At 60.4% G+C, this 12919-nt stretch overlaps 1 protein-coding gene across 6 annotated transcripts in view; it reads left to right on the top strand.

Annotated features, from left to right (window-relative positions):
- ZC3H3 (zinc finger CCCH-type containing 3) overlaps positions 1-7204 on the top strand; it is a 68179-nt gene extending 60975 nt beyond the window's left edge. For 5 of the 6 annotated variants that reach the window (XM_081497070.1, XM_081497068.1, XM_081497069.1 and 2 more), the window contains 3 exons: positions 4398-4582; positions 5083-5438; positions 6811-7204. In XM_081497070.1, coding sequence (XP_081353196.1) covers positions 4398-4582; positions 5083-5438; positions 6811-6842 — 573 coding nt within the window. In that variant the 3' untranslated portion in view covers positions 6843-7204. Of the gene's footprint in view, positions 1-4397; positions 4764-5015; positions 5439-6810 lie in introns of all 6 variants that reach the window. The other variant, XR_014055870.1, reaches the window with a different exon arrangement.
- Positions 7205-12919: the final 5715 nt, after the last annotated feature.

Here is a 12919-nt window from a genome sequence, read left to right as displayed (position 1 = left end):
TTTGAAGGAATTTGAGAAGAATAGGTGTTAATTCTTTACATGTTTAGTAGGATTCAGCTGTTGAAACCATCTAGTCTTGGGCTTTTCTTGGTTGCGAGGTTTTATGATTACCTGATTCAATCTCCGTACTGTACAGTTGACCCTTCAACACCACACCATCCCCAACACAGTCAAAAATCTGCCTGTAACTTTACAGTCAGCCCACCACATACACTGTTCCCATGCCAGCAGCTCCTGGTATGGAGTCAATTCCTATTGAAACCTGGATTCTTGGCTGTTACACAAGTCTGGGTCTTATTTAAACAGTCCCAGGTTGTTGTTCAGTCACTAAGTCATTTCTGACTCTTTGCGACCCCTTGGACTACAGCCCGCCAGGCCTCCCTGTCCACCATCAACTCCTGGAGTTTGCTCAAATTTATGTTCATTGAGTCAGTGATGCTATTCAACCAACTCATCCTCTGTCACCTCCTTCTCCTCCTCCCTTCAGTCTTTCCCAGCATCAGGGCCTTTTCCAATGAGTCGGCTTTTGGCATCATGTGGCCAAAGTATTGCAGCTTCAGCTTCAACGTGAGTCCTTCCAGTGAATATTCAGGGTTGATTTCCTTTAGTATTGATTGGTTTGATCTCCCTGCAGTCCAAGGGACTCTCAAGAGTCTTTTCCAGCACCACAGTTCAAAAGCATCAGTTCTTCAGTGCTCAGCCTTGTGGTCCAACTCCCACATCCATACATGACTCCTGGAAAAACCACAGCTTTGACTATAGGAACCTTTGTCGGTTATTTGAGCTTTGGGATTAGTCGTAACAAGGAAGCAGATTCCTTCACTTTTTTCTTCCTTGTGGCTATTTTAGCTATTCTTGCCCCTTTATCTTTCCAGAAGTGTATTTTAAATTCCAGGTAAGGTTTTTAGAGTTGGAATTTGGGTTCAGGTTGTCTTGAATCTGTGCCTTAGTTTGGTGAGAACTGGTCTCACTAGTCTCTACAGTGAGTCTCCTGTGTGTGATCAAGGCGCTGTCTCTGGTTATATGGACTCTCCTTTGACATCATTTGATAAAATTCTTGCTTGTCTTATCTGTTAAATTTATTTCTGTCACATTTATTATTATTATAAAGAGCTTGTTTTTAAATGTTATTTTCTCACTGTTCATTGGTTATGGACATACTATTTTTAATGTTGATTTTGTTTCCAGAAGTTTTGCTAAATTATATTAGTAATTATAGTAATTCATCCATGGGACTTAGTCTTTTGGGTTTTTCTACATCAACAATCATATCTTTTGCAAATAATGACCATATTTTCTTCCTTTGAGTTTAAATGCCTTTTCTTTTTCTGCCCTGCCTATAAGCCCAGTAAGATAGTAACTCATGGCTGTGGGCTTCCAGCTCCACCCCTTGGTGAGTGATGGTGATAGTTTCTGGAAGGTTCTATATTAAGCTAAGGAAGCTCCCTTCTATTGCTAATTTGCTAAACTTTGAGTTGATGCTGAACTTTATGAAACTCTTCTTTCTTGCCTCTCGAGGTGATCACGTGATTCCTTTCTTTTAGATTGCTAATGTACTAATTTCTGTTCCCTGATTTTCTAACGTTAAACTAACCTTGCATTCCTGAGATAAAAACTAACCTTGCATTCCTGAGATAAACTCAGCTTGGTCCTAACATGGTGTTTTTACACATTTCAGGACTCAGTTTATTTATAATTTGCGTAGAACTTGTGAATCATTGTTCATGCAGTTGGCCTGAAGGTTGTTTGATCATCTCGCTGCAGTCAGGTTCCAGTTTTAAGACCCCTCTGGCCAAGTAGACTGAGCTGAGTGTTCTCTGCTGTCCTCTCCTACAGGCCAGTTCATGGGAGGTTGGATGGTGCAGCTCTTGAATATCTGGTAGAACTACCGTGAAACCCTGGACTGGCGCTTGCCTAATTTTTTTAACTACTGATTCAAGTTCCTTTATGGTCATAGGAATATTCATCAGATTTAATGTCAGTTTTTGGTAGTTTTTCTAGAATTTGTAGCTTTTGTCTGTGTTTTCAAATTTATTGGCATAAAATTTGTTCATTGTAATCATCTTCACATCTTTTTGCCTTGTGGAGCACCAGCAGTTAACGGCACTTTTGTCATTCCTTGTATTGTTTATATGTTTCTTTTCTCCTTATGTCCTTCTCTCTGCTTTATTTATTTTTCTGTTTGCCTTTGACTTGAGGTGTTTCCTCTCTGCTAATATCAGACTGTGAGGCTGAGGGCTTCGCTCCAAGGACTCCTTTAGCTCCAGTCCATCAACTTTGATAGGTTGTTTTAGTGTTGTCATTTGGTTTTAATTATCACCTAATTTCTGTTGCTTCTTGACTGACTGACGCATTATTTGGCAGTGACTTTCTTTATTTCCGGGCTTCCCTAGTAGCTCAGACGGTAAAGTATCCGCCCGCAATGTGGGAGACCCGGGTTCAATCCCTGGGTCGGGAAGATCCCCTGGAGAAGGAAATGGCAACCCACTCAGTATTCTTGCCTGGGGAATTCCATGAACAGAGGAGCCTGGTGGTCTATAATCCCAGGAATTTTCCTTATTTCCAGCTCTGGGGGGCGGGTGGGGCGAGGGCAGGGGTGTTGGATTTGCTCCTTCCTCAGCAGCCTTGCTGTAAGGACGCCGGGACCTCTGAGGTCTGAGACCAGCCCTGCACCCACCACGTCTCTGTGTAGATTTCCCTCTGTCATTTCACCAGCTCAGTAGTTCTTGGATGATTTCAGAAAGTTCTTTACATTTGAGCCTAGATTTGGGTTGTTCTGGGAGGACGGTCAATTCAGACCAGCCATCTCTAGTCACAGTCAACTGGGTGTGAAGCGTATGTGGGATTCCACACTTTCTAGGGCCACCATAAGAAAGTGAGACAGAAACAGCTGGAATGAGTTTACGTGACCCAGTAGCTCACAGATGTCCCCGTGCAGTCAGGGAGGAAACCGAGGTGCTGCCTTTTACCGGGTCCCTCTGTGCTGGGTCCCGCCTCCTGTGTGTCGTGCCTGTCGAGCCACCTGGGCTCAGGGTAGTGGTGGGGCTCATGGCCACCGCTCCACACCCAGCCCCGTGTGGGCTCTCCACCCAGAGGGCCTGCCCGTCCCTCTGCCTGCCCAGACCCCCCTCGTTCCCCGGGAGACCCCGCTGCAGCGTGTGCCACCGAGGGGACCACTGGGATTCAGGACCGAGTCACTGGCCCAGCCCAGGGCAGAGGGCCCTTGACTATGGGGGAGAATCATTGCGGGGCAGGGCTGGGTCTGTCCAGCACAGGGAGGTGTAGCCATCCAGGTGCAGAGGTGCTGCCTGCCTGCCTTCACACCAGCCCCGGGCACCAGTGTGAAGGGCCTCTAGTTCCTGGGTGGCAGCCGAGGGCCAGATGTGGGGACAGGAGTGGGGTCAGTGCCCACATCCTGCTCACAGAATGAGCACAGGCTCCAGGGGGTCCTTGGCCGGCCTTGTCCTGGGTGCTGGGAGCCGGGCCGACATCTGGGGCTCTCTGAGGACACGTGCACAGTGGGGGTCCAGGAGGAAGTGGTCTCAAGGCTGTTGCCCTGACACTTCCAGTGGCCATGCCAGGGGGCACCCTTGAGCTGCTCAGACACCAGGGCTGGTTTTAAACTTGACTCTGGGTGTTCTTGCCTGAAGATCCCATGGACAGAGGCACCTGGTGGGCTACAGTCCATGAGGTCACACAGAGTCAGATACGATGGAGCTGACTGAGTGCGCACGGGTGGTTTTGGGTGGTTTGGGGGCTCTGCTTGCAGGGGTTCCCCTCTGGGTCTCCTTCCAGCATGTCATCTGTCACCTGGTCAGCATGAGGGTCGCTTCCTCCTCCTGGGTGGTGCCCAGTGAGCCAGCTGTTGGGTGGGAGAATAGGCCCCCTCCTCTAGGAGGACCAGGCAGGGAGCAGGCACACGGCAGGGCTGCAGTCCCTGCCCTGGGGGCAGGGGGGCCATGGAGAGGTGGGCCTTGGGTCCAGGCTCGGTGCTCCCCGTGGGCCTGTTGGGCAGAGCTGAGGCCACCTGTTGCCCCGACCTGCCTGACGGTGCACCCCCTGTGGGGTGCCCCCCAGCCTGGTCCTCTGCCAGGACTGCTGGGCTGCAGTCAGGAAAAGGAGTTAGCGCCCTGGGGATCCCCACCCCAGCCTCAGTCCAGGCCCAGGGCCAGGCTGGGTGGTGCTGGTACAACCAGGGCAGTGCCCTTGACCATCAGACTGACCCTGCCCGTATTTGAGATGGGTATGGGTGAGCGCCCTGGGGCCTCTCTGGCCTGAGGACCTCAGACCCCCAACAGGAAACCTTTGGCGTGAGCCCCACTGGGCGGAGCAGGCGGGGTCCCCCCATGTGGTGCCAAGCTCCACCGGCTCACCCAGCCATGCCCCTTCTCCCACAGTGCAAGAAGAAGCACACGCTGCTGTGCCCCGACTTCTCCCGCAGGGGTGTGTGCCCCCGCGGTGCCCAGTGCCAGCTGCTCCACCGCAACCCGAAGCGCCTAGGCCGGCGGGCAGCCACCCCCACGGCCCCGGAGCCCAGCAGCACGCCCCTGAGGAGCAGGGCTTCCACCAGCCACGGGCCCAGGTGACGGGGAGTATGGGTGTGGCATGTGTAAGCTGGGGGTGGTGGCAGGAGGGAGCCCTGCACCCCCGCCCAGCTCTGTGGGCTTCACACCCCCAAGAAGAAGTGACCTCCAGAGGTGCCCCACCCCCGGTCCTCAGGCTGGACAAGCCAAAAGCATCCCTGACCCCCCCACTCCCCAGGGGCGGGGGAGGTCCCGGGCGATGCTCGTGGCTGGGCTCCATGGTGTGCTCCCCTACCTGTGCATGTGGGAGCCTGTGTGGACAGGGAAGGCTCCAGGAGGTGAGGATGGCATCAGCATGGAGCCGTAGGCCCCATAGTGTCACCAGCCTGTGCTTGGGCCCACGGGCCCGCCTTGAACCCACGTGGCAATGCCTGATGGCTGCTGGGCAGGAATGGGTGGGGAGGGCCAGGCGGTTTACAGGTGGTGGGCCAGCACCCTCTGGACCCCTCCTGCCCCACACTGCTCGCCTCACACCCCGGCTCCCCTCCCGTTCCTACAGAAAGTCCTCGGCCGCCCTGCGCCCCGCCAGACGGATGTCCAGCCCCCCCAGCTCCATGGCTGCTTGCTCGACCTCGCCCCCCTCCTCCCCTCGGGTGTTAGCTGTGGCCTCCGCCTCCCCCTCCTCTCCCTCCTCCTCCTCCCCCTCCCCTTCCACCTCCTCCCCCTCCTGCCCCTCTCCCTGCCCCGCCTCCGCCTCCCTGTCCTTGGAGCCAGAGGAGATGTGTCTGCAGGCGGCAGCGATGGGCTCCGGCGGCCTCTCCAAGCTGCCCTCCTTCATTGCCCTGCAGTCCTCGCCCAGCCCTGGAGGCCAGCCCAGGGCCCGGGCCCCCGGGAGTGCCCCCTCCAAGGACTCAGGTAGGCAGCCCGACTCTGGCCGCACGCACCTCAGGCCCGTGGGTCAGCCTGGGGGGCCCGCTGGTCCCTGGGAGCCGGCGGCGTCGTCTCTGGCACAGCAGGTGTGCGCCTGCGGGCCCACAGGGCAGGCGCGAGGTGCGGGCACAGAGCGCCGCTCACAGACCGCCCAGCCGAGGGCTGATTTAATTAGAAAGCACCCATTTCTGTTAATTTGTTCTGGAAGATCTCCACACACTCCTGTAGAGAACAGATGTTTCCTCTCCCCCCATGAACATTTGGGGCTTGGTAAATGGCTCCACTCAGCCTTGTTTAGAAGAGAAAAGAGGATTTTATGGCTGCAAACGACCCTTTCTGTAAACATTTTACAGCTCTCTGCGCGTTTGAGTGACGATAAACCCCACGCAGCTCGGCGGGCTGCAAATTTGCGACCATACGGCTATCATTTTATTGTCATATTTCACGGTTGTAACGTTAATGGGAGATGCTTGCCGCAGCCTCCTCTCCCAGCTCTGCTGAGCGAGCTCGCACGCTGCCTGCTCAGCCCCCGAGCCAGGGGCGCCAAGCTACGGCCAGGCCCTCCATGGGGAGGACGCCCTGATGGCGGAAGGAAGGAACAGATAGCCCCAAGCCACCAGCGTTTTAATTTTCGTTTTTTAATTACGAGGAGGAACCCTGCAACCAGCCCTAGAATCAGAGGAAGGAAGCGGAGGGATGACTGTCAACCTCCCGGCCGTCTGTCCTGCTCAGGCCAGCCGGCTTCCTGGGGGCCTGAGGGGCAGGCCGGGGTCCCAGGGCTCTGGCTGGCTGAGCAGCTGACTGGGGTCCTCAGCCCTGCAGTGGGGTCCCAGAAGGAGATGCAAGCTTGCAGGGGGCACGCGGACAGTGCCAGCCTGTGGGCAGCTGGTGTGCTGGCCTGCAAGGCCGCCAGGAGTGTCCTCGGTGGGGAGAGGCACCGGGGTGCCCAGTGGGCATGGGGCCCAGGGCAGCAGCCTGCTCGGCCCTGGGAAGCCTCTCCCGCCCCAGCCCTGCAGCCCCAGCCGGTCCCCGGGGCTTCGGGGCCCCCAGCAGCTGCTCACACACACCCTGGCTTTCCGTGTGGAAGGCGCTGTCTGGCAGCACCAGACACCTGTCCAGGTATGAGCCCGAGCTGTGTGTGCGGGCCGCCAGCACCCGGTGCTCACGGCTCAGCTGCAGGCTCTTGGGCTCCCGCGGGGCCGCCCGCTGCCCAGGGCCAGGCCTGGACCCAGCTTGACGCGGGACCCCAGGCCGGGCAGTGGGTGATGTCCCAGCCCCCTCCCAGTTTCGAGTGACCCCTGACCCAGAGGCCTTGAGGGGGGCCTCCTGTGCCTGACCTTTGGCCCTCTTGGAACAGGGAAGTCGCTGCACATCAAGCCGCGTCTGTGAGGGCCCAGAGGGCCAGCCCGCGCCTACCTCAGCCCCGACCAGAGAGGAAGGAGGCTCCACCTGCCACCGCCCCCGACGAGGGACCGCCTGCCACAGAGCGCCCCCAGGGGTGGCAGGGCTGCCCCCCTGCCCGCCTGGCTCTTAGCCCTGTGTGACCAGTGCCCACACCTGGGCCCCCTCAGGCTGGGCCCCACCCACCTCCCCACCCCTGGGCCTTCAGCCTTGCCCCGAGGGGTGCCCGGCAGGGCTCCCCCATGCGATGCCTGCCCTGTCTTCCCACAGGCCTCCTGCTGCAGGAGAGACTGCCAGGCGGGCCTCCCTGGCGGGTACCTTACATTCAGCAATAAAGGTTCTGTCCTGTGTCTGCTTGACTGTCCCGAGCGTCGCCACTGCTGCCTGCCTGCTGAGCACAGCGCAGGTGGACGCATAGGGCCCAGGGGTCCCAGTGCCTCCCCCGGGGTGCAACCCAGGGGGACCTGGAGGCCTGAGGTTGAGGGGAAGGTGAGGGGTATGCTCCAGAGCCTCCTCCAGGCCCCCCCGCCACCTGCCCACCTGGCCCGGCCTCTGGGCAGGGACGTGGGCCCCTTCCCTGCCGCCCCAGGGTGGCTCAGGTTGAGGCCGCCTGTCCCCCATGGCCAGGCCAGTGTGCTTTGTGGTTGGGAGAGGCCCAGGAGGGCCCTGGGGACTTGTTGGAGGCACCAGGTTGGGGCCAGAGGGCTTCCCCCAAGCAGAACTCTCCTCCAGAGCCCCGCCCCGGGGCCTCTCGGTAGAGCAGCTGGGCCAAAGCAGGGCCAGAGGACAGGCCAGGGCCGCTGGACAGAGGGGACATCTCATCCCCGCTTGAGCTGTCTCCAGTCCCAGGGCACCTGGGCAAGCTGGCTGAGAGTGACAGCCTCAGCCCGGGGCCCTGACAGGATCCAGCCCTGGCTGGTAGCCCCCCACTGCCAAGGGCTGGAGGGGAGCCGGGCCGTTCAGAGTATCTGCCCCTCACCCCCAGGCAAGTGAGGTGGGCTCCCCTCGAGCACGTGCCTGCAGCCTCGCTCCTGGGGTGCCCTTACCCCCACCTGCCTCCATCCCCGTCGGTCGGCTGCCGCCCGGGATCTGCACCACAAACCACCCTGTAGGCGGGGCGCCCTCAGCACCCCTCCTCGCAGCCCCACCCATCTTCCTGCAGGGGAGTCAGCTGCCTGGCCGCTTGTCCCCCTGCTTCTCCCGGCCCCGGTGTAGAGCGCTGTCTAGCACTGGCTGAGGGCGTGAGGGTGCCCGTGCAGGGGCAGCCCAGGCCTCTGCCCACATTGCCTCCTCGAGGGTCCCGCTGACCGAAGAAGGCCCCTTGGCCCTCCCTGGCTCAGGGGGATGGACATTGCCCCCCCCAGGCCGAGGCAAGGGCCTGTGTGATGGCGCGTCTCTGCGGTAGCCCCGCAGATGACGAGAGCCAGGCAGGGCTGTGTTGAGGGGCCTGCCCGGCTTCAGCGTGCGCTGGCCCACTGTCCAGCAGAGCAGGGGTCCCGTTATCTTGTGCTTATCGCTGGTACCACCGCCCAGGGCCCCAAGCCCTGTCTCTGGGGCCTGACCTGTGCTAGTTCAGCAGGATGGTAGAGACCGGAAGTCAGACCTGACTGCTAAGAATGGGCCCCCAGCCTGGCAGGGAGCTGAGTGGGCCCTGCTGTGGGCCCACTTGCTTCCTCCAGCTGGCCCCCAGCCACTCGGCCACATACCCAGGGCGGATGTTTGCAGGGCCCTGGGTCCTCAGCCCCCTGGGACTCGGTGGTGGCCTCAGCCACGCCTTGGAGGAGCCTCGAGGGTTGGCGTGGTGGAGGCTGAGGCCCCTGGGCCGAGTGCTGACAGTGAGGAGCCCGCAGAGCTGGAGCAGCAGCTTGCCCGGCCGGGTGCCTGAGCCAGGGCTGAGCCCCCTGGCTGGCTCCTCCTGGCCAAAGCTGGCAGGAGGAGCAGGCAGCAGGGCGCTGCCTGGGGGCCACGGAGGCCTCTCCCACCTCCTCCCTAGGCTGCCCTTGACTCCCACAGTCGGCTCCACCACAGAGGGGCAGAGGAACCTCTGACAATGGGAGGGCCGAGATTCAATTCTCCCTCCTCCTCCTGGACAGACGGGAGACCGAGGGAGACTCAGCTGTTTGTCCCTCCCATCCAATGGACCTCCCTGCGCTTCCCTCCATACTAGAGGAGGGGACCCCAGACTACAAGGTGGACACCAGCTGGACAGGAGGTGGGCAGGTGTATCCATTGCGGGGGGCGCTCACCACCCGGCCGGGACCAGCGCTGTGCTCCAGGGTCTCCCCGGCCGCACTGCCCACGGCACAGCCCACCACCCTGAGGCAGTCGGCCTGACAGCTGCGGGCCAGCATGGAAGGCTCCGGAAGGGCTGGGCACCCCAGGACACGGGGGGAGCCCTGCCAATGGCTGCCCTGTGCTCCTGGGCCCCTGCCCTGCGGGCCCGCACCCCGTGACTCCCGAGGACCTGTCAGCTCAGGCACAGCCTGGTCAGACCCCCTGCTCCCGGCAGGGAGGGCGTCGCCGTCACTCTGGGTTCCCTGTGCCAAGGGCAGACTAACTGGGCCCCCGGGAGGAAGGGCCCGCCATGCCCACCAGCCCAGACTGCGTGGGGGCCGTGGATTCCAGGCAGGCCCTGCACCTTTGTTCCCATCGCGGGGGCCCTCCCCGCCCCAGGCCTGCTCCCCCGTGGACTGCCCTTCGCCCTGGTGCAGCCTCTTAGGTGATGGCCCCAAGGACAGGGAGCCTCCTGTGAGGGCTGCGCGGTGGGCGCAGTGATGGTGAAGAGCCCCTCCCACGGGCAGGGCGGGCCCTCAGGTGAGCCCCGAGGTCGTGTGGCCAGCAGGTGGCGTGGGCTTCGGGATCTGGGCTGCTGGACTCAGGGGAGGCATCTGAGGTGGGTGCCCGAAAGTGACCCTTTGTGAGGTCTGGGGAAGGAGCCTGCCTCTCCTGGCTCCTCTGCAGCCTGAACCCTCCCCAGGGGGCGCTGCCTGCGTCTGGAAGGCAGAGCCGTCCTGACGGCAGTGGGTAGGGAAGGCACCCGCTCCTCACTGTCTGAGCCCAGGAAGGAGCCCCTGGCGGGACATGGGCTGCCAGGTCTTCAGCCGTGCCTGAGCCTGCGCCTCTAAACCCCACCTGGAGAGCCGGGGCGTCTGTTCCCGACAAGGACTCCTTGTGAATTCCATGAGGCTGGGTGGCTGGGTGACCGTTGGGCCCGGGCAGACCCTGCAGCACAGTACTAAGTGTGGGCAGGGCGCATGCACCCTGCGTCTGGACTTGCCCAGGGCACTGAGCTGGGACCTTGGCGCCGCACTGTCCGAGGGTGGTACCAGGGTCCATCCCCCCCAGGCTCCGATCCCCACCCTCCCATCAGGCCAGGCCCCTTGGCCTTTTCTGTCTCCAATTCTGTAGGGGCCCTCCCCATGGGGTGGGGTGGCCCCTCCACCTGCCTGGTCCTTCTCTAGGGCAGTCATCAGGTGTGGGGAGCCAGGGCGGCCTCCAACCCCCTGAGCCCCGGGGTCTTGGCTCCTCAGACACCAAGAAATGGTCCCGACAACCTGAGAGAGCTTGGGAGCATCTTTCCCCAGAGGAGCCTCCAGACAACATACCCCCTGCCCACGACCTTGAGACGGTAGCCCCGCAGGACTCAGGACAGCAGCACGGCTTGCAGGTGCTGGACTTGTGCAGTGGGAAACTGACATGCTATGTAGTTCACTTACTGTTTTATGGTTTATTTCCTGCTCTCTCACTCCCTCTCTGGTAGATTGTATTTTCCAGAGATGCTGTGAGTGTGTTGTTTTTCCTACAGACTCCATGGGGGTTGGATATGAGCACTGCCACCCCTCATGAAAATGCCAGGCATGTTCGCCTGGCTCCTTTGGATACTCACTCTGAGAACCAGCCGCCACGCTGCGAGGAAGCCCAACCAGTTAGCTGCCATGTGCGGATGCTAGTCCAGCTACGATCTCCAGCAGTCTGCCAGCTGTCTAGCCCCTCAGCCTTTAAGTCCTCCCAGCCGCCACGGTCCAGCTGCACAGCGCACCAGTGCCTGTTTCCCACCAGGGACCCCTGGGCCACCTCCCTGGTGGAAGGTGCTGGAAACTGTCCCTGGATAGGCCGCCCCGCACACAGAATGTGCTCAATAAAGAAGCGTGCGTGTATTCACTGAGGAGCCTCCACGCAGCACCTGTGGCTCCCTGGGTTCCAGTGCTGGTTGTTTGCTGGGGGTGGGAGGCCCCCAGAGGGCGAGAAAGAAAGGGAGCCTTTTCTGGGCCACATGGAATCGGCACATCCTCTGCCGGCTCGACTGCTAGTCAACGGAGCCGTGGCTGGGCCTGCAGCACCCCTGAGTGCTGTCTCTGGGGCCTGCGAGCCTTTCGTGGCAGAGAGGAGGCGGTCCTGGGCCCTCGCAGTCTCTGCTCCTGAGACCCAGCTGAGAGCCCCTCCTTGAACTTGCCCGGTCCCAGGCCAGCAAGTGGCGAAGAGGAGGTTTCTGAAGAGAAAGGAGCGAGCCTGAAGCCTGCAACCCGAGTCAGGAAGGGGCAGACTTGCCCTGGACTGGGAGAGCCCATCTCGCCCGCAGTGCAGGGCACCGGGGGGTTGGGGCCTGTGTATGGGGGCTCTCAGCCCCTTTCCCAGCCCCTTGGCAGTGACTCAGGACAGAGGAGGGCTCAGCTGCCACCACGAGAAGCCAGGGAGCAGACTCAGAGGCCCCCTCCGCCCTCCAGGAGCTGCTGACGGAGATCTTAGGCCAGGCCTGCAGGCCCAGAGACCTGGGAAGCCAGTCTGACCTGAGGCCAAGCCCAGGACCAGAGAACTTACCGAGGGCCCAAGGCAGTCAGGGACATGGGTGCCTTGCTTGGTCCCAGGCTGCCTGAAGGCCCCTGTGCCTGTTCCCAGTTCTGAGTGCAGTCTCCACAGCCAGCCTTGCACTGGGTCCCTCTCCCCTGGGGACGGACAATGAGAGGCCTGTGGTGTGACTGGACAAGGCGCTGGCTGGCTGGCCCAGCACCCTTGAGTACCACATTTTGGGGCCAGATGCGGGGCAGCTGTCCCTGACTTAGTGTGGCTGAGCGCAGGCCTCAAGGAGGTTCACGGTGGGCTTGGGGTGGGGGATGGGGGGGCTGTTCTGCAAGGCCTCCCTGGCTTTAGCAGCCTTACTGCACCTCTCAGGACAAGGCGTGGTGACTGGGTGGGACTGGGGTGCCGCAGAACTGGGGAATGGCTGCGGTCAGTGGCCCCTGGCCTGGGGCCAGGAGCTGTGAGGGGGACCCACACCTGCGCCAGCCTGGCTCCACCCAACACCCTCCCGAGTTTGGGACCACACTCCTGCCTGATCCAGCAGCTTGCTGAAGCCACACTGTGAGGAGCAGAGGCCAGGTGGCCAGTGCAAGGGCTCGCTCCGTCTCCGACGGGCAGATGGACCACCTGCTTGCCATGCGGCGTGTTCCCTCTGAGCTGTGGCTTCCTTCTGAACACCAAGGGCTTTAAAGGGAGCCCCAACCTGGCAACACATGTAGCTGAGCGCCTGAGCACCCAGCCCCGGGGCCTGTGTTCTGCCCTTTGGGAGGGGAGGAGAGGAGGCGGGCCACCCCCATGATACCTTAAAAAGCGGGGTTTCACTCCCCATTGTGACAGTTTTCTTATAAAATACTAGACCCTCGTGAGAAACACAGTAGAATCCCTGATAGATAAATCCCCCCAGCACATGGCTAAGCTGCTCCTGGTGACGTCCTGCCCACAATCCCTCCAGACTTTTTTTTTTTGCGCATAGATGGTTGGTTGCATTTAAGAATGAATTTTTTAACTGTAGAATGCATAATAGTATAGAGAATGGGGGGAGGGCTCTCTGGGTCATGCCCTCCCATCTCAGTTGACCCAAGAGGACCCCTGCTCTAGGCACACCCGCGGCTCCACAGATCACTACCTAGTCACCAAGCCCTGGGGAACCAGCCACCTCTGCTCCCCGATCTGGCTCTCATGGCTTCTCCTCGCGCTGGAGGCCTCCCACTCCGCCCGCCCCCATCCCCGCCCCCACCTAGCTCTGGGCCCCATTCCCCGCCAGAAGG

The sequence above is a fragment of the Giraffa tippelskirchi genome, chromosome 6, assembly GCF_054371585.1.
Source record: "Giraffa tippelskirchi isolate mGirTip1 chromosome 6, T2T-mGirTip1v1.2.pri, whole genome shotgun sequence".
NCBI classification, from domain to species: domain Eukaryota; kingdom Metazoa; phylum Chordata; class Mammalia; order Artiodactyla; family Giraffidae; genus Giraffa; species Giraffa tippelskirchi.
Note: the sequence above shows the minus strand (reverse complement) of the source record. Positions and strands in the feature narration are given on the sequence as shown.